This window comes from Lepidochelys kempii, chromosome 23 (assembly GCF_965140265.1).
Source record: "Lepidochelys kempii isolate rLepKem1 chromosome 23, rLepKem1.hap2, whole genome shotgun sequence".
NCBI classification, from domain to species: Eukaryota; Metazoa; Chordata; order Testudines; family Cheloniidae; genus Lepidochelys; species Lepidochelys kempii.
This window is the reverse complement of record NC_133278.1, coordinates 6,663,137-6,688,862: the sequence shown is the minus strand read 5'-3', so window position 1 is coordinate 6,688,862 and position 25,726 is coordinate 6,663,137. Positions and strand designations below refer to the sequence as shown.

General features: G+C 49.3%; 1 protein-coding gene and 1 long non-coding RNA gene across 3 annotated transcripts in view; one reads left to right on the top strand and one right to left on the bottom strand.

Moving 5' to 3' along the window:
• The first annotated feature begins 1,795 nt into the window (after nt 1-1,795).
• Nucleotides 1,796-25,726, top strand: part of LOC140902307 (very-long-chain 3-oxoacyl-CoA reductase-like) — a 31,477-nt gene continuing 7,546 nt past the window's right edge. The window contains exons 1-10 of one of the 2 annotated variants that reach the window (XM_073322259.1): nt 1,801-2,119; nt 5,028-5,074; nt 5,205-5,280; nt 5,781-5,891; nt 6,880-6,947; nt 12,031-12,075; nt 14,411-14,445; nt 14,997-15,078; nt 17,764-17,829; nt 18,550-18,699. In XM_073322259.1, the coding sequence (XP_073178360.1) occupies nt 1,948-2,119; nt 5,028-5,074; nt 5,205-5,280; nt 5,781-5,891; nt 6,880-6,947; nt 12,031-12,075; nt 14,411-14,445; nt 14,997-15,078; nt 17,764-17,829; nt 18,550-18,699 (852 nt within the window). In that variant the 5' untranslated portion in view covers nt 1,801-1,947. Of the gene's footprint in view, nt 2,120-5,027; nt 5,075-5,204; nt 5,281-5,780; nt 5,892-6,879; nt 6,948-12,030; nt 12,076-14,410; nt 14,446-14,996; nt 15,079-17,763; nt 17,830-18,549; nt 18,700-25,726 lie in introns of both variants that reach the window. The other variant, XM_073322260.1, reaches the window with a different exon arrangement.
• The window catches only part of LOC140902316 (uncharacterized), a 64,203-nt gene continuing 56,169 nt past the window's right edge, over nt 17,693-25,726 (bottom strand). Inside the window, exon 3 of the long non-coding RNA XR_012156052.1 lies at nt 17,693-18,004. This is a non-coding gene — a long non-coding RNA (uncharacterized lncRNA). The remainder of the gene's footprint in view (nt 18,005-25,726) is intronic.

The window sequence follows — 25,726 nt, the reverse complement described above, 5'->3', positions numbered from 1 at the left end:
GGGAAAAATTTCCTAATGGCGGACAGAACTGTCCCTAGGGACCCTGGGCAGCCCGGGGCCAGCAGCCCGGAGCCCCTGGACTTCCAAGAGCTAAGCAGATCAAAGCAAGCATCTCTATCACACTGAGATTTAAACTTCAAGACTCCTTATACGAAATAGAAAAGGAGGTGGATATTTTTTTGCTGTTTTTAAAATGAAATAGGCAGCTAGTATTGGTTTTAAATTATTATGAAGAACAAGTTTGAGCTTTGTTGTAATGTGCGTTGTTTGCCTGGACTGCTCAAGACCTGAATGCTTGTGTTGGAGGAACCCTTTGAGTTGGCTTCTTAAATCCCTTCCTGCTGTTTCACATCTGATACTCCCTGATGACACGTAGGAGCCAGAGGCGCCAGTACGGGGGGGCGACGAGGGTCGCGTGTCGCCCCTGCGTCGGCATGCCCCCCCGGGGTCCCTCCCCCTTTTTTTCTGGCAGTCCCCATGCCCCCCCCCCAGTTTTCCAGCGGTGCCCCCCCCCCCCCCAGACCCCAGGGTGTGCAGGGGCTTCGCCCTGCACCCTTTTTTTCTACTGGCGCCTCTGATAGGAGCCTTGTCTTATAACAGGCTTAATCAAAAGTGATACAAGCCACAAAAGTGAGGTCTTGGAAGATCTTAGCTGTTTTCATAATGTAATAAAAATACTGTCATGATAAATAATAATTAATAAATAGTGTGCAATAAGCATCTCATAAAAACACATTTTATATTTCCAAGATCACTGCTTTTATAATTTATGCTGAAGTATGAGGGAGAAAATCCCTGGGAATATTCATTTTTAGGAAGGGGTTCATGAGACTTCACATTTTAGTGAAAGGGGTTCGTGGGTTGTTAAAGTTTGGGAACCACTGTGCTCGGGCACGCTGTGCCCCAGAGGAGCTGACCGTGTGATCATTTTCCTCTGAAAATTCAATCACGCAGTTCACTCTTTGAGTGAGCTACAGGCTGCTTTCCAGGCTGGGCAGGTGATGGCTGAGCCCCTCAGTCCCAGACAAACTCCAAGTCCTCCACCCTTGGGTAGTATACTCATTTATGCCTGGTCTGCCTACAAATGTTGCATCTCAGGTCTTTGGGCTCCCTTGGTGGGGGTCTACCAGGACTGGCTGCCTTCCACCCCACTCACTTTGGGTTTACCCAAATCTCACTGCTCCAGAGCCTCCACTAATTTTCCTTCCCAGGACCTAAGCCTGGACCAGTCGCCTTGAGTCTCTGTTCATAGCCGGACCCACTGTCCACAAGCTGAAGGCCGGTGTACGTGAATCCTTACATGCTCGCTCCGCTGACCATGGTTTACGCTCAGGAAACCTATTCCACAGAATTGCTCTGAGTCTAAACCCATCAGGTCATACAAAGATTCCAGGATAGTGACACTGGCCCATTTCACCACTTGTGCGACAACTTCTCCACCATGGTGCCAACCTCCCATCTACCTCGCCCCTCCCTTAGTTTGCACACCAGGACACCCTTTCTTCTGGGCCTCAGGTAACACGAGGAACCAGTCTCTTTTGACCTGTTCCCAGCACCAACCCGTCCCATCCAGTGGGCTACGAACCGCAGGTGCGTGGGCCCCCAGTTAAGGGAGCCAGACTACACCGCCCGCGTGCAGGGGAGATTTTAGTTCCCCTCACAGACCTTCCCAAAGGGGCTGAGGGAGGCACCTGTGTCTCCAGGATCAGGGAGGCCGATTTTTGGGTGCACTTGCCCCGCGCCCCCACGGGAGGCAGGGCCCAGGAACAAACTGTAACGCCTGGATAGGAGAGAAACTCCTTGTAGCCAGCGGCTGCAGCGGCGGGGCTGGAAGGTGCAGGGAGCGGCCGCGGCCCGCCCCGGGGACGGCTTAGCCAATGGCCCGGGAGCCGAGGCGGCTGGGCGGGGAGCCCGGAGCGCGCTGGCTCCCGTAGCAGCCGCGGGACGATGGACGGCGGCGCTGCGGGGCTGCCGGCCGGGGGGCTGCCCGCGCTGGGCGCCCTGGTCGCGCTCGGGCTGCTGCTGCGGGCCGCCTGGGCGCTGGGCCAAGCGGTGTGGACCCCCCTGCTGGCGGCGCGCGGGAGGGGCGCGGAGCTCGCCAGCTTCGGAGCCTGGGCGGGTGAGCTGGGCCCGCGGGGCCTGGGGAGGGTCTGGCCGGCCCGCCCCCCCAGTGATGGCCGGCGGGGGGCGGCGGGGCGGGGCTGGCGGCTCGGAGGGGGGAGGCTGCGCGGGCCGTTCCCCCCCCCCGCCCGGGGGCTTGGCAGGGCGGCTGGGCTGATGGCTCCCCCCCCCCCCCGGGGGCTGCCTGGGGTAGGGGTGGGACTGAGGGGGCTTGTACACACTGGCATTTATGGCGACATAATTTGAAGACGCCGCCCCCTGGGCGAGCTACGTTACCCCGACCCCAGCGCCTGTGTAGCCAGAGCTGTGCCGCGGGAGGTGGTTTTAATATGCCGGGGGGGGGGGGGGGGGGGGAGAGCTCTCTCCATCTTCACCAGCTGCGCCATTAGCTTCTCATGTACTCTGGCCTTGAGTTTCCCGGCTCTGGAGCTGGGGGAGGTGCTGATTGCTGCTGGCCGGGCAGGTTCCTGCTCGCAGGGCTTCAGGCATGAGGCAAACAGGTGCCCCGTCAGTTCTTGTTGAACCCCAGGACCGATGCCACCAGGCACACGAACCAGCTGGAAGCCCCAGCGGGCTGGGGGGATGGCCAAGGTCAGGGGCTCCATGACCCAGCCAAACGGCCTGGGGGATGCTGGCCCAGTGGAGAGGCCAGTGTCCGGGGCATGGGGTAGAAAATATCCGGAGGAAACATTTCCTATCTTGCTGAGGTCAGAAACTAGACTCCTGCAGCCTCCAGTTAACGGAGCTCTTTGTCCTTCTGGGGGCTATAAAACGAGGTCCAGGCCCTTTACTAGACCTGAAGGCAACAGACTGGGAGCCAGGGTCTCAGGTTTCCCCCACAGCTGTATTGCCAAACCATCCTACTGCAGCTGCAGCTGATAACTGGAAAAAAAAGAGCATTTTTGCTTCCTCAGCAAAATAAGCTGTAGCCGAAAAGCACATTTATGTTGATATAACTGCATCTAATGTAAGGCTTTTGCTGGTATATCAAGGTCACTCTAAATTCTCAGCCCTAGCCGACATTTCTTTGCTGCAAAAGTTTCTAGTGTAGCCCTAGCCTCAGTGTTGCCAAAACTTCTCATGTGGGGTGTTTTTCTCAGAGTCTCAGCTCCTGGAATCCTGTAATCACAGGAGAATCTCCACTCTCCTCAAATTCAAAAGTAGTTTCTAGCCCTTGTGGTTACAGAGAAAAGCTTGGAAAAATAGCCTAAAGCCTGGAGACCAGAAGTCAAAGTGAGAGAGAACCCAAAATTCATCATGGCTGATAAATCACCAGCTTTTTTTATAAAATGCTTTATTTGGGGGGGGGGGGGCTTACTCATGATCTTTGAAGGCCTCGGGCTGGTGGTATTGCAGACTTGCTGTAGAACTTGGCCCTGCCTGTAGCCTCCGAGGTATGTTGCTGCTGTTGTCCGCATTGTGGGTACCGCCAGTTCAAGGACTGGAGCCCCATTGCGCTCGGCACTATACACAGAGCTGATCCCCAAGAGCTTCCAATCAATAGTTCTTCTGTTGCCCAGAGAAACTATGTAGACTAGACCTGGATTTCCTGTGTCATAACAAGCAGGAGAGTGTCTGCCTGTGTGGAGTCCCTTTCTGATTGTCTCTACACATCGGGAAGGGGCACAGAGCCTCTGCACCCTGGTCAGGCTCCCTGGGAGGCTCTTTATCTCATTGGCCCAATGAGGCATGTTCGGGTTGTTCATTCACTTCATTCCTGGAAGCCCCTGGGAAGGGAGTGAGACTGGCAGCCAACTTGCCAAGCAACATTCCTTAGGGGCAGGGGGCTAGAACCAGCACCTCAGGCTGCCAGACATGCTGCTCAGCAGGGCACAGGGGCTCCCCGCTGTCTGCTGTACTCTGAATGCTGGGCTCTAGACACAGAACCTGAGGTGTGGAGCCTCATTCTCCATGGCCCCTTGGGTCACCAGTAACACTGTGCAAAGTGGGTGAGTGGGGTGGAGAACGGAGACCAGTAGAACCAGGGAGAGTCCCCACCAGACCACACTAGGCTCCCTGCCAAGGGGGAGAGGGACACCGCCACTGATATCCTCTCTGGGGGGGTTGGGGGAAGGAAGGCTCGTACTGGGGGGACCCACACATGGAGTGCTCTGCTGGGGTGGACAGGGGCTGAGTGTTCCTGCCTCATGGAAGCAACCTAGCCTGCCAGAAGGCAGGAAGTAGTGGGCCAGGAAGGGGGAGGTTCCAGTCTGCCCCCTACCAACATTAGGTGGGTAGGCCTGACACTGTCTGCCCAGGTAGGTATGGGACTGTAGTTCAGGGATTATAGGGCTGTAGGGGGCTCACATGGGGGTGAGCTAGAGCTCCAGATTGCCTAGTTGGGCCCTGTCTGAATGCTCCACTGGGCTGTCGCTCAGTAGAGCTTGGGCCTATTCTCCCCAAACTGGGCTCTGCTCCTCCCTTCTGGCCGGTGGGCTCCACAGGTCAGATGGGTGGAGGAGCTGGGGCAGGGGCAAATCAGTGGCGGTGACTCTGTGAAGTACCACCGGTTTGTGGCAGCAGAGTGAAAAGTCACTGCAGCTCTATGTCGTTAGGGTTGAAAGACACTTACCGTTTAAAACCAGTGGGGTGTTGCCAATGACCTCAGCAAGGGTTGTCCTAGGGATTGGAACTCCCCCAGGTTCTCAGTATTTTGGGGTGATCATGAAGTACCCCAGACGCTGTCTCACCAGAACCTATAGAGAGGGACTCTCCCTCCCTGCTCTGGGATTGAGGGGCCTAGCATTGATCCAGACCCTAGATAGGGTGTCCCCCTCCCTGCCCCATGGAGCTTGCACCAAACCATGCTGGGGAGTGTGTGCAAGGCATGCAAATTCCCCAGGGGAGCGGTTCTCAGCTACTGGCCTAAGGAGGCATTTACAGCCTGTACCTCTCTCCTCTTGCAGTGGTGACTGGAGCTACATCTGGGATTGGAAGAGCCTATGCCCACGAGGTAATAACCAGTGCTACTTTGGATCAGCTTGGCACAAGGGTGAAGCTGACCCAGGAATAGCTGTGAGGCAAACTGAGTAGATTTAGGGCTTCCCAGATTTTCCTGAGTTCCCACCTTAATTGTTTTCCAGCTTGCCAAGAGAGGCCTCAATGTGGTGCTGATCAGCCGCTCTCTGCAGAAACTGAAGCAGGTGGCAGCTGAGATAGGTGAGTAAGACAGGCTGGGCAGGCTTCTGCTTGTGAGTGGGGTCTCTGCGAACACCTGTGTGGATGCCAGGGGAGTTGGGCACCTAGGCAGTTAGAGTGGGACTCTTATTTGGTGTCACCTTGTAGCTGCATTGTTACCAATGCACAGTATTAGAGCTTGGGGTGAGTGAAGGGGTGGAAGGTGGGGTCTGGCTTGTGCCGTTAACCCAGACCCTGCTGCCTTCCCTCCTACCACTCCCAGGGGTTCTATTGCCACTAGACCAGGCCTTATGCTCCCGCCCGCAGCTCAATTGGTGCAAGCCCAGGCTCCCTCCCTTTCCCTCTCTCAGGGACCTGTTGCAGCTAGCCTAGATCCACACACACACCCCCCATTTCCTCTCTGCCCAGAGGCTCTGTCACCCTGAACTCAGAGCCCACCCGCTCCCCAGCCCTGCCTTCTCCTCTGTTTTCTCCCCAGCCCCTCCCCAGGGTTCTAATCTTGCTCTGACTTTGCTTTCCAGAAGAGCAGCATGGCCAAAGCACCAGAGTTATTGAAGCTGATTTCACCCAGGGGCCAGAGATCTATGACTCAATCCAAACCGCCCTGCAGGGCCTGGAGATTGGCATTCTAGGTAAATTGGCTCTTGGGTTTTGTTCTGTTTGTCTTTGCAGCTGCCCTGGCCTGAAACATACCTTGGCCAGAAGCAGTGGGCCTGTGGCTGGAGCTTTCCCAGGGAGATGGCAGATGTCATGCTCTCCATTCCAGTGTCTGTGCAGTTCCCAGTGGACTGCGCCCAAGTTGGGCTCAGAAATAACCTGGCCAAACACTTGATTTCCATTGAGCTAATGGGTCTGATGTAAACCTAACAGATGAACAAATTTTCCTGTAGTGTCTTCTGGGACTGGAGGCTGCCTTGGACACACGTGCACCTAACAGTGTCTTCTAGCTACACTCCAGGCAGGCACCCCTAACTAGTCTAGAGCCACGTGCTTGCTGCAGTAAGCTGTCTTCTTCATCCACTCCCACTTGCATTTCCTTCAGTCTCCAGCGTCTTCTGTCTCCCCCATCACATGCACTAAAATCCAAATGGACGCCACTGGTGGCTGCTTCTCCTCACGCCCTTTACTCTCTGAGGGGATGTCTGTGCTTCGAACTGGAGGTGTAAGTCTCAGCTCGAGGAGCTATGCCCATGCTGGCTCTGAGCTAGTGCGCTGAAGATAGTGTGTAGCTGTGGTAGTGTGAGCGGCGGGAGGGGCAAGCTACCCTAACACCTATGGTTTTGTGTGGTGTATGGTTTTGTAGGGCGGCTAGCTTCTACCACCGTGGCTACACCCTATTTTTAGCATGGTAGCTCAATCAGAGCTAGTGCTGGTATGTCTCCCTCAGCTGGGAATTATACCCCCAGCTCCAAGTGCAGATGTACACTATAGCAAAGATCCCAAACATGCCCCCCCATTTTTGGGAATAGTTGGATCCAAACCTCCCTGCTTGGGCCTGTCTGAACCTGGTTCTTTGGGTCCTAGCGACAGACTTGTATTGTTTCTAAAGTGCCAAGTGTTTCTACTATATGATGCTCATAATTCAGAACAGCTGGGCCTGATGCGTTATTCTTTTAACAGTGAACAACGTTGGCATGACCTATGCAGCAGAACCAGTGAATTTCCTGGATATCCCCAACATTGAGAAGGTTTGTCTTGTTCAAAAATTCTTGCTAGGCTGGTTTCCTGTCTTGCCGATGATCTGGTCTCCCTGGGAACCAGGGAGTAAAGCTGGGTCTGTGCTAAGTGGTACCAATGTTTTTTTAGTGCAATCATAGAATCATAGAATATCAAGGTTGGAAGGGACCTCAGGAGGTCATCTAGTCCAACCCCCTGCTGAAAGCAGGACCAATCCCCAACTAAATCATCCCATCCTTTGTCAAGCTTGACCTTAAAAATATCGAAGGAAGGAGATTCCACCACCTCCCTAGGTAATGCATTCCAGTGTTTCACCACCCTCCTAGTGAAAAAGTTTTTCCTAATATCCAACCTAAATCTCTCCTACTGCAACTTGAGACCATTACTCCTTGTTCTGTTATCTGCTACCACTGAGAACAGTCTGGAGCCATCCTCTTTGGAACCCCCTTTCAGGTACTTGAAAGCAGCTATCAAATCCCCTCTCGTTCTTCTCTTCCACAGACTAAACAATCCCAGTTCCCTCAGTCTCTCCTCATAAGTCATATGTTCCAGTCCCCTAATCATTTTTGTTGCCCTCCGCTGGACTCTTTCCAATTTTTCCACATCCTTCTTGTAGTGTGGGGCCCAAAACTGGACACAGTACTCCAGATGAGGCCTCACCAATGTCGAATAGAGGGGAACGATCACGTCCCTCGATCTGCTGGCAATGCCCCTACATATACATCCCAAAATGCCATTGGCCTTCTTGGTAACAACGGCACACTGTTGACTCATATCCAGCTTGTCATCCACCGTAACCCCTAGGTCCTTTTCTGCAGAACTGCTGCCAAGCCATTCTGTCCCTAGTCTGTAGCGGTGCATGGGATTCTTCCATCCTAAGTGCAGGACTCTGCACTTGTCCTTGTTGAACCTCATCAGATTTCTTTTGGCCCAATCCTCCAATTTGTCTAGGTCCCTCTGTATCCTATCCCTACCCTCCAGCATATTTACTACTCCTACCAGTTTAGTGCCATCTGCAAACTTGCTGAGGGTGCAATCCACACCATCCTCCAGATCATTTATGAAGATATTGAACAAAACCGGCCCCAGGACTGACCCTTGGGGCACTCCACTTGATACCAGCTGCTAACTAGACATGGAGCCATTGATCACTACCCGTTGAGCCCGACAATCTAGCCAACTTTCTATCTACCTTATAGTCCATTCATCCAGCCCATACTTCTTTAACTTGCTGGCAAGAATACTGTGGGAGACCGTGTCAAAAGCTTTGCTAAAGTCAAGGAACAACACGTCCACCGCTTTCCCCTCATCCACAGAGCCAGCTATCTTGTCATAGAAGGCAATTAGATTAGTCAGGCATGACTTGCCCTTGGTGAATCCATGCTGACTGTTCCTGATCACTTTCCTCTCCTCTAAGTGCCTCAGAATTGATTCCTTGAGGACCTGCTCCATGATTTTTCCAGGGACTGAGGTGAGACTGATTGGCCTGTAGTTCCCAGGATCCTCCTCCTTCCCTTTTTTAAAGATGGGCAATACATTAGCCTTTTTCCAGTCGTCCGGGACTTTCCCGGATCGCCATGACTTTTCAAAGAGAATGGCCAATGGCTCTGCAATCACATCCGCCAACTCCTTTAGCACTCTCGGATGCAGTGCATCCAGCCCCATGGACTTGTGCTCGTCTAGCTTTTCTAAATAGTCCCAAACCACTTCTTTCTCCACAGAGGGCTGGTCACCTCCTCCCCGTGCTGTGTTGCCCAGTGCAGTAGTCTGGGAGCTGACCTTATTCGTGAAGACAGAGGCAAAAAAAGCATTGAGTACATTAGCTTTTTCCACATCCTCTGTCACTCGGTTGCCTCCCTCATTCAGTAAGGGGCCCACACTTTCCTTGACTTTCTTCTTGTTGCTAACATACCTGAAGAAACCCTTCTTGTTACTTATAACATCTCTTGCTAGCTGCACCTCCAGGTGTGATTTGGCCTTCCTGATTTCACTCCTGCATGCCCTAGCAATATTTTTATACTCTTCCCTGGTCATTTGTCCAATCTTCCACTTCTTGTAAGCTTTTTTTTTGTGTTTAAGATCAGCAAGGATTTCACTGTTAAGCCAAGCTGGTCGCCTGCCATATTTACTATTCTTTCTGCACATCGGGATGGTTTGTCTCTGTAACCTCAATAAGGATTCTTTAAAATACAGCCAGCTCTCCTGGACTCCTTTCCCCCTCATGTTATTCTCCCAGGGGATCCTGCCCATCAGTTCTCTGAGGGAGTCAAAGTCTGCTTTTCTGAAGTCCAGGGTCTGTATTCTGCTGCTCTCCTTTCTTCCTTGTGTCAGGATCCTGAACTTGACCATCTCATGGTCACTGCCTCCCAGGTACCCATCCACTTTAGCTTCCCCTACTAATTCTTCCCGGTTTGTGAGCAGCAGGTCAAGAAGAGCTCTGCCCCTACTTGGTTCCTCCAGCACTTGCACCATGAAGTTGTCCCCTACACTTTCCAAAAACTTCCTGGATTGTCAGTGCACCGCTGTATTGCTCTCCCAGCAGATATCAGGGTGATTGAAGTCTCCCACGAGAATCAGGGCCTGCAATCTAGTAACTTCTGTGAGTTGCTGGAAGAAAGCCTCGTCCACCTCATCCCCCTGGTCCAGTGGTCTATAGCAGACTCCCACCACGACATCACCCTTGTTGTTCTCACTTCTGAACTTAATCCAGAGACACTCAGGTTTTTCTGCAGTTTCATATCTATCGAGGATGTAGAAGTGTGGTGTTCACAAATGTGCTAAAAGTCTAGTACAGCCAAGGGAATGTCGACTTTGAAAACATGTTAAGCGAGTTGAGTTAAAAGACTGGCCTACGGAATTGGGGGAGCTGTCACCCACTCCCTGACACCTCCCTCTTCCCACTTGCCTGGCTCAGGTGGATCTCAGTGCAGGGGAAAGAGAGTGCCCAGGGAATGGGCAGAGTTATTGTGACTGGGCTTTTCTTATGTGAAGAATTAGGTGACAGGTAAACATAGGGCATGTCTCCCTGGGGCATGCTGCTCAGCCTCTATTTCACATCATCTTTGGAGCCCAGTGTAACAAAGTCTCAAAGGCAATACTGAATTTCACCACAGAGTCCCCTTGTGGCTTTCATGTTATTTGACAATAAAATCTCTTTATCCCTTCACCTCTGTATCAAGGTGAGTCCCTTTGGACCCTTACCGTGGCTCACACTGTCCGTGCTGGTCCCACTCCACACCCTTAGCGACTGTCCTTTTGCCACTCTGTACAGAGAGACCCACCTCAGATCTACTCCGGTTCTTGGCCTCACACAGGAAGTACATAGAGCACTGCTTATATAGTCCCCACGGGCAATCACCTATCTGTCTCTCCAGAGCTTAAACTCTCAGAGATTATTTCCCAGAGTTCCCCACGCATCTCTCCCCCCCCCCCCCACTTTGGGGCTCTGGGCTTCAGTGACAGGATGGGGGTCTCAGGACTTGGGGGGCTGCAGGGGCTCTGGGCTTCGGGGGAGGGGGGACACCAGGGCTTCTGCAGGTTTAAAAAATATTTACCAGAGCTTCCCTCCAGACGGCTCCAGCTGAATTTAAGCCCTATGTCTCTCTTAGGGTTTTGTACTGCTGTCCATCACCATAGTATCTGAGTGTCTTCCACTTAAAAGCAATAGCAAAGTCCCTAGTGGATTTCATGGAGTCTCTGGCGCTTCTGCAGAACTGCCAATCTGAAGAGACCAATGGTCATGAGGATAGGGCATGCAAATCATGAGAATTTAAAGACCTCATCAAACCATAGTTTTTTAGTCTGCACTTTGACTTCATAACTTCCTCTGCTATTCTGCCCGTGTGTGTGTGAGAATTTCAGTTGACTTGACTGCACACAGAAGTGCATCCCTCTCCTTGGCTCCTCAGATGGAGCTGCACTCATGCTCTCCCCACCTCTGAGACAGGCGAACTGCCAGCCGTTTCTTATTAGATCTCGACTCCCCCCACCCTTGGCTCACTGACCTGGGGGTTGTCTCCTTCCCTGGACCCGGCAACACCACTTCCCCAACTACCCTCTCCACTGCCTCGTTGCCCCCTGAGGGCTTCTCCTCTCCCAAGTAGAAGTGTCCTGGAGTTGGCTCCCAAGTAGAGAAGTCTCAAGGCAGTGGGAGGCAGGGCCCTGTACTACCCGCCCCGGATCCTCTCTGTGCTCTCGGACCATACGTGAAGGCAGGGCTAAGTAGCAGGGCAGGTCTGTGTGCTCCCCACTAAGGCTGTCACCCACAGCTCTGCCCAGCCCTGAAAACTCTATGGGACTGGAGACAGGTTTCATTGTTAGTCTCTAAGGTGCCACAAGTACTCCTCATGTGTTTTTTATGGGACTGGAGGAGCTTCTTGCATCTTCACAACAGCTTCTCCTGCAGACACAAAATCCTGTGACTTTCAATTGGTTTGTGAGAATAGGCAACACTGGCCTTCCCCTGGATGCTTGGCGGGGAATCCTCTCCCTACTGCACCACTGCCATTTGATTCCCTCCATCTCCCATCTCTGTCCTCTGTACCCCCTTCAGCCTTTCGCCTGCCTCCACATCCTCTTGCGCCCCAACCAACTAAACCTGCCTCCTGCTCCCGTCAGTGCCCTGCTCTCCCTCATTCTCCCCAACCCTCGACAGTGCCCTGTCTAGCTCCCTGGGCCATAGAGTGGCAGCAATTTTGTCTGTGGGCCTGGCTTCAATCTCCTTGAGAACAGTGGGAGACGGCTTTTGAAAATGCCCCTAGGTGCTTATCTGCGTCTTCAGGTGCCAAAATACCTAACTGCCTAAGTAACTGTCGGATCTGATCACCCTTCCCCGTTTCCCGCCTAAGCTGTGTTAAACCTGCTGCTGTCTCTTTCTCTCTTTAGAGGGTGAGCTCTGTGGGACAGGGGCTGTCTCGATGTGTCGGTATAGTGGCTGGGGCTCTGAGTGCAACCCACCACAATAACCACGAGCATGTATATTGACAGAGATGTGTGCGCTAACCCATCCATGAGGGGTGGCATTCTCAGTGCTGTCCGTGACAATGGGGAAGGAGAGGTCATTATGTCTTTTCCTTTCACTCCCTCTCTCTTTAGACTCTGTCGGATATTGTGAATTGCAACATGCTCTCAGTGGCAAAGGTAAGTGAAATAGAGCTGGCAACCCTAGGCAGCTTCGGTGGCTTTCTCCTGTTTCTTTTACATGGGGCATGACATGAGGAACCGATAAACTCCTGGGAAACCGCAGGGGGTTACCCATACAAAATTCTCTGTTACTCACACACTCTAGGGGCACCCACTTTTACCCAGTTCCTAGGGCTCAGGCATAACCCTGTGGGTTTGCAGGAACTTTTACCAGTGAAAGAGCCTTACACAGTAATATCCTTATCCTCTATTTATTAACAATCACCAAAAACAGACTGCACAGGCTACACATACAGTGCTCACCGCTCCCAGTAAGACACATGAACTTTTCTTGATGGTCAGTCAGGATCAGGTCTGTCATAAATATAAAGGGAAGGGTAAACACCTTTAAAATCCCTCCTGGCCAGAAGAAAAATCCTTTCACCTGTAAAGGGTTAAGAAGCTAGGATAACCTCGCTGGCACCTGACCAAAATGACCAATGAGGAGACAAGATACTTTCAAAAGCTGGCAGGAGGGAGAAAAACAAAGGGTCTGTGTCTGTCTGGGTGATGCTTTTGCTGGGGACAAAACAGGAATGGAGTCTTAGAACTTAGTAAGTAATCTAGCTAGGTATGTGTTAGATTATGATTTCTTTACATGGCTGAGAAAATAAGCTGTGCTGAATAGAATGGATATTCCTGTCTGTGTGTCTTTTTGTAACTTAAGGTTTTGCCTAGAGGGATTCTCTATGTTTTGAATCTAATTACCCTGTAAGGTATTTACCATCCTGATCTTACAGAGGTGCTTCTTTTTATTGTTACTTCTATTTAAATTCTTCTTTTCAATAACTGAATGCTTTTTTTCATTGCTCTTAAGATCCAAGAGTTTGGGTCTGTGGTCACCTATGCAAATTGGTGAGGATTTTTATCAAACCTTCCCCAGGAAGTGGGATGCAAGGGTTGGGAGGATTTTGGGGGGAAAGACGTTTCCAAACAACGCTTTCCTAATAAAATAACCCAGATAAATGTTTGGTGGTGGCCGTGGAAGTCCAAGGGCAAAGGGTAAAATAATATTGTACCTTGGGGAAGTTTTAACCTAAGCTGGTAAAAGTAAGCTTAGGAGGTTTTCATGCAGGTCCCCCCATCTGTACCCTAGAGTTCAGAGTGGGGAACGAACCTTGACAAGGTCCGTCTGGGGGACTCTAGTTTCTGCATAGTGTCATTGGTATAGTGTTGAGGTCTGGGAGCTCTGATCTTTGGGGCTGTGTCCTGGAGTTGGTTCCCCAAGAACTTCCTTTTGGACCCCAGTTCATATAGTGAAATTTGAGTCCTTTTTAGCTATACCTTAACCAATCATTATACTAAAATTTTACTAACCAATCCTAACATAGTGTAACAAAATTCTCTAACCAGTCCTACCCCACCACCTTAATTCATTTACACCTAGCAAAATTAATTATGCAATAGACAGAAACAATCAAAGAACCAGACAGAGACCATACAGACAAACAATAGGGAAGTGGGGACCATAGTGACAAAACAATAAAGAAATGAGGATTTCCCAACCACAACTATTGATAAGTGATTGCTTGCCAGACAGGATGCTGTCAAACTAAGTTTTCTTTAACCATTTTAAACTGTTTCTTTATCTGGTGATAGTGGGGGCCATTAGGATGGGGTCTCCTTATTAACAGCCTGATATTACATTAAAACAATGTAATAATTTAGATGGAACGTGAGGATGCAACTTCCTGCTTCTCAGCTAATGGCTGCTGTTCGGCTGCCCTTTTAATCTGGCTGCAGACAAAGGCCTTAGGCCTTACAATGTGGCTGCAGACAAAGGCCTTATCCTTACAAGGGGAGAGAGAGCAGTTCCAGTGTTGGGTAGAGAAGGGCTGGAGGGTGAAAGGAAAGAGGAGTGTGAGAATGGGCAGTGGGAGTGCTAATGGGAGAGGGACGGGGACATAGGGACAGCACCTATTGCTGAGGGAAAGAGGGTGCCGAGGGGATGATTTGGGAGCATGAGGCTGGACATGTCAGGGGCATGTGGCTGGTGAGGGGAGGGCAGGGGTGAGGACTGTCTCTGCCTCTGTGGTCTCTGGCTGATGAGGGGAGGACAGGCCCTGCCACTGCGGGGCGTAGCTGGCAGCGGCAGGGCAGGCGGGATGAGGGTTGTCACATGTGGCTGGTGAAGGGAGGAAAATCTGGGGGATGGGAGGCAGATTCTGCCATTGCAGGGCATGGCTGCTAAGGGAGGGCAGGAGCTGATGATGGCCCCTGTCATGGACAGGGCATTGCTGGCAGGCTGTGCGGCACGTCCTGTCTCATGTCTCACCGACGTCTCTTGTTGCAGATGACCAGGATTGTCCTGCCCCAGATGCTCAGCAGGTACAAGCAGCAGGAAAGCACATGGCTCCCCCGCTGTCGAGCCACAGTGAACTGGGCCTACTTGACAGTGGCTGCAGCGTGGTGCCCCCTTTGTGCCTCGGGGTGGCATCTGCCTTTAGCTGCACCTGTCCCGCACTGATCAGGAGCCTTCCTGGGCCATGAGCTCTTCCTCTCCCTCTCCCCTGCTCCAAGTGATGGGTTCTCCCTTCTCCTCCCTGTCCCCTCAGCCTGGATGGTGGGCAGGGCCTGGGCAACCTCTCCCCTGCTCCTGAGCTCTAGACGATCATTCCAGCCCTAGTCAGCCCATCCACATTCTCCTCTCCCTCAGTTCAAAAGGAACTCTCTTCTCCCCGCCAAACAGGTAGGCGGAGTCTGGCCGCAAACTCCAGCATAGAATCCTGTGCCCCCACTTTGTAATGTGGTGATGGGTTCTCCCCTCCCGCCCCCCCCCAGGGGCATGGGCTGGGCCTGGGCAATGAGCACACCTCTCTCCTTTTTCCTGGGTGCTCTCTGGGGCCATCCTCACACGGAGCTATCTCTCTTCATGGCAGGAAGAAGGGGGTCGTCATTAACTTGTCCTCTGAAGCGGGTCGTCACCCCCATCCAGTGGCCACGGTGTACAGTGCTACGAAGGTAAGGAAAGTTACATCCTGTGCCCCCTGTTCCTAGCACTCTTTCCTCTCCCATAGAATCATAGAAGATTAGGTTGGAAAAGACCTCAGGAGGTCATCTAGTCCAACCCCCTGCTCGAAGCAGCACGAGCACGGACTAAATCATCCTTAAAAACCTCTCAGGATGCACATTCCACCGCCTCCCTAGGTCACCCATTCCAGTGCTTCACCCCCCTCCCAGTGAAATAGTTTATCCTAATATCCATCCTAGACCTCCCCCACTGCAACTTGAGAACATTGCTCCTTGTTCTGTCATCTGCCACCACAGAGAACATAGAATCATAGAATCATAGAATGTCAGGGTTGGAAGGGACCCCAGAAGGTCATCTAGTCCAACCCCCTGCTCGAAGCAGGACCAATTCCCAGTTAAATCATCCCAGCCAGGGCTTTGTCAAGCCTGACCTTAAAAACCTCTAAGGAAGGAGATTCAACCACCTCCCTAGGTAACGCATTCCAGTGTTTCACCACCCTCTTAGTGAAAAAGTTTTTCCTAATATCCAATCTAAACCTCCCCCACTGCAACTTGAGACCATTACTCCTCGTTCTGTCATCTGCTACCATTGAGAACAGTCTAGAGCCATCCTCTTTGGAACCCCCTTTCAGGTAGTTGAAAGCAGCTATCAAATCCCCCCTCATTCTTCTCTTCTGCAGGCTAAACAATCCCAGCTCCCTCAGCCTCTCCTCATAACTCATGTGTTCCAGTCCCCTAATCATTTTTGTTGCCCTTCGCTGGACTCTTTCCAATTTATCCACATCCTTCTTGAAGTGTGGGGCCCAAAACTGGACACAGTACTCCAGATGAGGCCTCACCAATGTCGAATAGAGGGGAACGATCACGTCCCTCGATCTGCTCGCTATGCCCCTACTTATACATCCCAAAATGCCATTGGCCTTCTTGGCAACAAGGGCACACTGCTGACTCATATCCAGCTTCTCGTCCACTGTCACCCCTAGGTCCTTTTCCGCAGAACTGCTGCCTAGCCATTCGGTCCCTAGTCTGTAGCTGTGCATTGGGTTCTTCCGTCCTAAGTGCAGGACCCTGCACTTATCCTTATTGAACCTCATCAGATTTCTTTTGGTCCAATCCTCCAATTTGTCTAGGTCCTTCTGTATCTTATCCCTCCCCTCCAGCGTATCTACCACTCCTCCCAGTTTAGTATCATCCGCAAATTTGCTGAGAGTGCAATCCACACCATCCTCCAGATCATTTATGAAGATATTGAACAAAACCGGCCCCAGGATCGGGGGCCGAGCTCCATCAGCTCAACGGGTAGCGATCAATGGCTCAATGTCTAGTTGGCAGCCGGTATCAAGTGGAGTGTCCCAGGGGTCTGTCCTGGGGCCGGTTTTGTTCAACATCTTCATCAATGATCTGGATGATGGGATTAATAGCACCCTCAACAAGTTCGCAGATGACACTAGGCTGGGGGGAGAGGTAGATATGCTGGAGGGTAGGGATAGGGTCCAGAGTGACCTAGACAAATTGGAGGATTGGGCCAAAAGAAATCTGATGAGGTTCAACAAGGACAAGTGCAGAGCCCTGCACTTAGGACGGAAGAATCCCATGCACTGCTACAGGCTGGGGTCCGACTGGCTAAGCAGCAGTTCTGCAGAAAAGGACCTGGGATTACAGTGGATGAGAAGCTGGATATGAGTCAGCAGTGTGCCCTCGTTGCCAAGAAGGTCAACGGCATATTGGGATGTATTAGTAGGAGAATTGCCAGCCCTAGTACTGACTGACACTGCCAGGGACCAAGAGTTATGTAGTCCTCCTGTGTACGTCCTCCTGGCACCATCGCTTTTCTTACACCAGAACTCTGATGTCAGAGAATCTCCTCCGCCATCCTCGCCAGTACTGTGCTCCCCATCTTGGCACCAGCAACTATCAGTGTCAACCTGATTGTTTGGCTGCTAGAGCTGTCAAGTGATTCAAAAAATTAATCGTGATTAATCGCACTGTCAAACAGTAATAGAATACCATTTATTTAAATAGGTATGGATGTTTTCTACATTTTCAAATATACTGATTTCAATTACAACACAGAAGACAAAGGGTACAGTGCTCACTTTATAGTTATTTTTGATTACCAGTGTTTGCACTGTAAAAAAACAAAAGAAATGGTATTTTTTCAGTTCACCTAATACAAGTACTGTAGTGCAATCACTTTATCATGAAAGTTGAACTTACAAATGTAGAATTATGCACCAAAAAACCAGCACTCAAAAATGAAAATGTAAAATTTTATGGCCTGCAAGTCCACTGAGTCCTACTTCTTGTTCAGCCAATCGCTTAGACAAACAAATGTGGTGTTCTTCCTTGCACCTGAAAATCCTGTCTAGGTATAGGGGGTGGGGTTGGAAAACACCCTCCCTTGGTCTCCATAAGCTACAAAGCAGCTCTCCTGTTACAGCCGTGTGCTTGCCCTACTAAGGGCACCCAGCGCTGTCTCACACCAGCTCCCCATGAGAGCCAGAGCAACGGCCCTTGTCCTAGCCACCCGTCCTTTCAGGATCTGCTCTTGAAGTTTCTTAGCTCCCTTGTGAGCGTTCATTGTGACGTGTCCCCCTCCCCCCGCCACGCTACCCTTTCCCCTCTCCTGCTCCATTGCAGTCCTGTGGCTTGATTTCCATTTTCTCTCCATTGCAGAGATTTGTAGATTTCTTCTCGAGAGGCTTGGAGGCCGAGTACCACTCCCAGGGTATCCTAGTGCAGGTACAGAGCAATGAGACCTTCTTCCCTGCGGACGCAAGGGCAAGGAGCACTCTGGAGTTTGGGGCCAGCAGTTGCGGGAGGTGTCTGGGGTTGCAGCTCTCTGTGCTTGCCATGATCCACTGCTCCATCTGAAGGCAGCACTTTCCACTGCCAGCTGCTGGCATTCAACAGCTCCCTGTAAGGGGAGGGGAAGGCATTCTCCATTACTCTCTGTGGGGGGAAGGAAGGAGGAGGGGAAAGAGGATTCTCTGTATGGGAATTACTGGGTGCAGGGCACTTATGAAAATCTGGCCATGCTGTGAGGGAGACAGACAAAAGCTTATAGCCTGTTCTCTGCCCCTCTTCAGGTCAGAGGGGATTTGCTGTGTTGTGTCAGAAGCCCACTCTCTATTCCTGATCCCTTTCTCCCTCCTTGGACCATGATTTAGCATGCTCACCCATTGGGGAAAATAGCCATCTTGCATGGCTCTAAAGTTACCCCTCCAACCGGGAGCGACCAAGCTGAGCTGTGACTAGCATCGTCCCTTCCTCTGTGGCTGCAACAGTCAGACTGAGGTGGGAAACTCTCATGACTTCATAGTGAAGGTGATTGGGCCTTCACTGCCAGCCTTGTGAGGGATCAACTCTGGTGTCCGACTAGTAGGCAGACTGAGCCTAGAGATTGTGCCAGAATGCAAGAGAACAGGCAATAACTCTCTCCACTCTGTCTCCCCCCTCTAGAGTGTCCTGCCTCTCTTTGTTTCCACAAACATGACCAACAACATCATACCCAACTGCTATATAAAGACAGCAGAAGACTTCACTTGTGAGGCCTTGAACACTGTGGGCATCAGTAGCAGGACATCTGGCTGCCTCTCCCACTCTGTGCAGGTCAGTCTGGCAGATGGGGGCATTGGAGAATGAGGGGGAGTGTCTGGTCTGGCTGCCTCTCCCACTCTGTGCAGGTCAGTCTGGCAGGTGGGACATGAAGGCGGGGAGGCAGCAGCTCAGGGAGTGAAGCTTCTGACAGCAGCCACTAAATGTTAAAAATGGATGAATAAGCCAAATAAAATTCAGCTATAAAAGCTACAAGGGAATAGTGAGAACGAGGATTCCTCTTCCAGGCTCTGTGCTGAGGAACTAAGGCCCACCTCTCCCAGGAACCAGACCAATGTTCCCTCTAATATTTTACATCCATGTGCGGAATGAATTTTGTTATGTGCAGTACCAATATTGAGGTAATGTGTGGATGTGCGCCACCAGGACAAACAAAAAAGCAAGATATAATATATATTTTTAAACAGTTCATAGGTATGGAAGAAAGAATATTAAAACAAGGGATAATTAACAAGCTGCTTAAGATGTTTATTTAATATGAAATCAAGTAAAAAGAATATTAACACTGCCCTTGGAGTACATGTATGTAACCACTCAAGCTAGTAAACACACCAAAATGTGGCCTACTGAAAACAGCTATATAACTAAAACAAAGTCTTGGCCATTAAGTGAAAGCATAAAAAATATGGACCAGAGGCCCAGTTTAATAACCTCCTCCTACCATAGACCACTAAATCTTCAGGGAAAGCTGCTCTCGACAAAACAAAGCATCTCCCAAAACAGTAGCATGCTATGGACTTTTGCAGTTCACAAAACTATCCCTCTTGCATGCATATTATCTGCACACTGAGCTCAGCTTGAAGATGCTAAACAAATCTATGAATCAAGTAGAAATAGTCATGTTCTCATTGCAAATATTAATACAATATTTTCTGATACTGGAAAGGAGAGTAAAAGGCATTCCCTCAGGCTTCTACAATTTCTATGAAAAAAGAAAAGGAGTACTCTTTGCGAATACAGACTAACACGGCTGCTACTCTGAAACCTACAATTTCTATGGGATGTCAACTCTTAATTTAATACTTCACACACAGAACAGTAAAAATAAGTAATAAAGCAACACAGAGAGCAAACAAAACCACAAACAAACAAGTGACAGCACTGAAAATATGAAGGGAAGTAAAACATCAAGTGGTTGGTTATGGGGATTTTAAATGTGTTGTCAAAGTCAGATTCAGGACTCGCATAGTTTGTCAGACCACTCTATTAGCAAAGCGCTTTGCTAATGCACCCAGATGTGAGCCCCTCTCTGAGGTTCAAGGTAACTTATTTATACAGCTAAGCCAAAGCCAATTTAACATAAGAGGCAAAAGAAAGAGAAACTGACAAATATCTTATTTGCATACTAATGTTTACCAATCTCCTAGCTCAGTAGGAGCTCTAAGTTAATTAGTTTGAGGACCCCTTGTCTCACACTCCTTAATGTTTCTCTTCCTGACAACTATATTTCAACCAACCCTTCAAGTAGCATTTCTTTAATGAATTATAATTTCAATATAATTCATTCTACTTTCACAATCCCTCCTTTTGGTCAAGCTACGCAATGACCAACAATGACTCGGTTCCACATATCAATCGTTCTTTATCTCTTTGTTCATCAGTGATATTTAAAATCATCAAATTAGCACTCTGGTTTGGGGCAGCTATCTGTGTAGCATGCCTGACACAATTTTGGATACAACAGGAAAGTAACTGAAAACATATAAAAATTATTAGGATTCCAAACAGGAGAGTTAGGGCTCCCTAAAACAACCAGTTTCCTATGCAAGAGAAATTGAAAAGGTTACTTAGCCACTTCCATAAAGAACTTGGTTCTTCGTGGGGAAGATATGTGATTTGTTCTAAGTGGCTAGCACGATCTATTACCTCATTGGTGTTGTCTGGTATATACACACAGCAGTCTTTTCCAATGAAAGCACAAGTCCCTCCTTTTGCCGCCAGCACTATGTCCAATGCCTGATGGTTTTGGAGGGCCATCTGTAGGATTGCCCCTGTTTCTTTGGCCAGGGTTCTTAAACTTTCTCCGGTTTCATTTGCCATTATTTCAACTACTGCTTGTAACCTTAGGAGCCTTTTTGTATGGTGTATTACTTCCCCTAATGGTATGAAGGAACTGCCAATGGCCTCTTCCCAGGTTAAGGGTCTTATGTTATTTACGTGCCGTTGGGCATCTGTTAAGCCCCTTCTTTTTCGCCTGAAATTGCGGAGGCGTTCTCGAGGGAAGGTTCCTAGCGCTCGGAATTGTGGGAAGAGTCGGGCGGGATAACAGATTCCTGACCAATTAGCTGGCAGTGCGGTATAAGCTCTGGTCCCACACACCCAGTGATGGCCTATTAAGGCCGGGAAGGGTCGGTTGCACCCATTTGTCATATAGGTGTTTGCAAAGGAGGAGGAGTATCCCCCAAAGGGTACAGGGTAATTCTCCTTACGAGGAGTGGTGTTATTTGCATGACATTGAAAGATTGTATTGTTTTCACTAAGGTTACTGTAGGGGGAACATGAGATTGATTTCTCTGTTTGATCCCAGGTTGAGAAAAAATTCATATCTCCATACCCGGCCCGCCACTTTTTAGTTTTGTTTGAATAATCCCATACACCATTGGCCACAATATGCTGAAGGCAACGGCTTTTCCCCTGATTTAGCCCTGTCCCATTACACACCCAACACCAATGACCTTTTCCCTCCACCACACTTATCCATTTAGTTGCATTTATTCCCACCGCTTCCCAAGTGTCATTGCTGATCCATATTTTGTTAAACGGACGAGGCCCTCCAGTGAGGTCTGGGGACTTGAGTGGGATAGCCAGGACAGGAACACCAGTTTGAGAGTGGGCTGGGATGTGGCTGCAGACCCAGCAATTATAAATATTAAGGGTCTGAGCTATCCACACCTGCTGCTGGATAAAAGAATTGTCATCGTGGTCTCCCCAGACTGTAAGATACCAGCAGCCGAGGAACAGGCAGAGACGCATGTTAGAGGCAAGGCTCTTCTGGTTCTGACAACCTCAACTGAGGGAACCGCAGTCACGATTTTATGCTCACTAGGCAGTAGGTGCTAGGCTCGCTACTGCTTTTTTTTGTGTTTGTTTTGTTTTGTTCGTCGTCTGCTTCTGGCAATGCTTACGAGAGCGTAGATTGTAAGGTGTTGCAGACTGTTCCTCTACGTCGTCTTTTGGAGTCAAAATTGACTCTGCATTGTCCTGAGGTGACGATTGGTTCTCTGGGGATGGTGCCTTCTTACACTGTGAAGCATGTATCCACGCTGCGATGCCAGATAGTTTAACAGCAGTCTGTGTAGTAAGCAGTACCTGATGAGGACCCTTCCACCGGGGCTCCAAGGCGTGCTTTCGATGATGGCGCTATACGTAGACCCAATCACCTGGCTCGAGGTTGTGGCAAGCATTGGAGGTGGGTTCCGTGGGCCAGGCGGCTCGAACCTGTGAATGGAAGTGACTTACAGCTTGCATTAGTCCCTTGCAATACTGAAGGAGCGCACTGTGAGTCAAGTTCAAATCTGGAACGGGAGTAATGGTAGTCATAGCTCGCATAGGGCATCCCATAACAATTTCAAAGGGACTTAATTTATGCCTTTGGGATGGAGTGGATCTCATGTCCATAAGGGCTACTGGCCAGCTTAATCCTGTAGAGTCAAAAATTTTAGCAAGCTTATTGTTAAGTGCACCATTTCGTCTTTCAACTGCACCTGCTCTCTGTGGGTGGTAGGGACAGTGCAACAGGTGTTTGATGTGCAATATACAGTCCAGGTGTTGAACAAGTTGTCCAGTAAAATGTGTACCCCGATCACTGGACAGAGGAGCAGGAATTCCCTTGGCAGGCATAATATGATGTAACAAACATTTGGCAACAGACAGTGAGTCAGCCTTGTGACAAGGAGAGGCTTCAATCCAACCGGAGAATAAACATACCGTAACCCATATCAATTCATAGTGTTGACACTTAGGCATTTGTGCAGGAACGGTGCTTGAGGCAGGCCCCGGAACCCCTGGGCCACTTTTACAGGTTTACCTGTAAATATTATGGCTTTGGCAAATGGTACAGGCTGCACAGTGGCGGGCTGTAAAAGAGCTAAAATGGGGGGGCCCACCATCCTGTCTTTGTTACAGCAGAGACCATCCCCTCCTTTCCGACATGCGAAACACCGTGTAGCTGGGCGGCCAGAGATGGGTAAAGTGAAAAGGGGGCTACAAAGGCGCCAGTAGGCGAGTGCCAAAAGGAATCAGGATGTAGAGAGCAACCTTGGGCAACCCAGGATTCTTTCTCGGTTTCTGGGGCAGAGTCTTGGAGCAGGGTGAGGTCAGTGAGGGACCAGGAGGGTAAGAGGAGAGCGGAGAACAAGGGAATCAGACATTTCGACTAGGCGCCCTGCAGCAGTCACAGCACGCAGGCAGGGGGCTAAGCCTTGGGCAACAGGGTCTAAAGTGGCAGAGAAATAAGCCACTGGGCAGTTCTTTTCTCCGTGTATCTGAGTGAGAACTCCAAGTGCACACCCAGATTGTTTGTTGCAGAAAAGGGTAAAAGGCTTAGAATAGTCAGGCAGCCCTAAGGCAGGGGCAGAAGCCAAACCCTGTTTGAGGGAAACAAAGGCAGAATTGGCCTCGGGGCCACGGCATGGGGTCAGGCACAGAGAATCGAGTGAGTTCCTGGAGAGGTTTTGCAAGGGAGGCATATTGGGGAATCCATTGTCTGCAAAATCCAGCCATGCCTAAAAACTTCTGGACCTGGCTTGGGGAGCGGGGTCGGGGAAAGCTAAGGATAGCTTGGACGCGGGTGAGAGAAAGTGCATGGGAACCCCGGGAGAGGAGAAAGCTGAGGTATGTGACAGAAGCTTGACAGAGTTGTAGTTCAGAGCGAGAAGTTTTGTGACCCTTATTTGCTAGGGCAGTAAGGAGCACTAAAGAGTCAGTTTCAGAGGCAGACAATGAAGGGGAACAGAGGAGTAGATCGTCTACATATTGGACTAGTGTGGACTTGGACAGGAAAACAAGGTCAGCAAGGTCTTGGGCTAATGCTTGGGAAAAATATGATGGGCTTTCAATATACCCCTGGGGCAGTGTGGTCCATGTGTACTGTTGCCCCTTGTAAGAAAAGGCAAACAGGAACTGGGAGTCAGGGTGAACCAGGACAAAAAAGAAAGCAGAGCACAAATCAACAACAGTAAAATGAGTTGCATCTGGTGGGATAGAAGCCAGAATCTTTGAGAGAGGCAAGTTTTGATTCTGTCCACCTATGATTTGCCTCTTCCCACCACTGCATGAAACAATCAACCTCTCCTTTTGCCAATTTAGTTTTAGGTTGGCTGAGTTTGTCTTTTAAGATGTCTACTCGGTCTTTGTCCCAAGATCCTAAGAGTGGCCACTGAATTTTGGGATTCTCCTGAGTTAGCCTTTTGCATTCCCATACACATCTTCCCCCCCCCTCTCCCCCCAAGGTCAGCCTTTTGAAGCCATCCCCCACCCACGTCATGAGGTTTTCTGTTCATTAAAATACAACAATGCTAGCAACAAGACAAACACCACAGACAAACAACACAAAACAGGTTTTCTGTTCATTAAAATACAACAATGCTAGCAACAAGACAAACACCACAGACAAACAACACAAAACATAGATCCATGGTATTCTGAAAAAAGAAAAGGAGTACTTGTGGCACCTTGGAGACTAACCAATTTATTTGAGCATGAGCTTTCGTGAGCTACAGATGAAGTGAGCTGTAGCTCATGAAAGCTTATACTCAAATAAATTGGTTAGTCTCTAAGGTGCCACAAGTACTCCTTTTCTTTTTGCAAATACAGACTAATGCGGCTGTTACTCTGAAACATGGTATTCTGAGTTATTCTTCCACTGGTGCCAGCTTGCTTGTAGAGTCTAAAAACAAAAGAAAAAATTTCCACCCCCCTGGTGGGGACAGATTATTGCTTAATAATAATACCACTTTCTTTTACAAATTTCCTTGCTAATTGCAGGCAAAACAGAGGAATTGCCCCCACATTTTCCTGCGGGCCGGGTTTCAATGGCTTTTATCTTTTAAGGGTTATGGGGAAATTATCCCACTGTTTAGTTATTAAATCCCTGAGTTTTCCTTCTTATACAGCAGACCAAGTTTATAATGTTTTTCCTGCTGTGTTAAGCTTTAAGTTTTATTTACAGGTAATAACTGAGAAGCATCATTACCATACGACCTTAAAGGGTTTTTCCAAAAATCATACACACTATACGTTGTTACAGGGATACGTATTATCATTAAATTTATTAAAATTATCTTTTTATCCCATGCCTTTTATTTAGACAATTTGTTTGCTGACCAGGTGTGTCCTTTATCTGCAGCTCCTTTGTGCTGCTAGTTCTTTCCTTCCTTTATCATTTAGGTCATTTGCATTTTCACAGACGCTTCCTGCTTTTGGATTTAAAGCCATCAGCAGCTCAGAGACTCTGTCTTAAAAGGGACACAATCAACTTTCACCAGAGTTTTGATTACTTTTAACTTCTGCTTCCAAAACACACAACAATCTGAAAAAGAAAACCCAACCTATTGTGGCTCCCTTTGGAGCCCTAACAGCATTTTAATTAAGTAGCATGGTATGTTTGCATTTCTTTTGCCCCTTCTACAATATACCCTGCACATGTTCTGGGGCAAATCACATTCCTTCCATAGTTTAACTTCTATAACATTATCCAGATCCATTTTTTACATAAGGTGTCACTATTTCTTTTTTTTGCTTACAGAGTTTTCATGTACCTTTATCAAAGTGACAGTCTGATTACTCAGAGCCATTTTAAGACTCAGTGTTTCTAACATTGCTTCTTTTTGTTTTAGAGTAAGGTTTCAGAGTAACAGCCGTGTTAGTCTGTATTCACAAAAAGAAAAGGAGTACTTGTGGCACCTTAGAGACTAACCAATTTATTAGAGCATAAGCTTTCGTGAGCTACAGCTCACTTCATCAGATGCATATCGTGGAAACTGCAGCAGACTTTATATATACACAGAGAATATGAAACAAT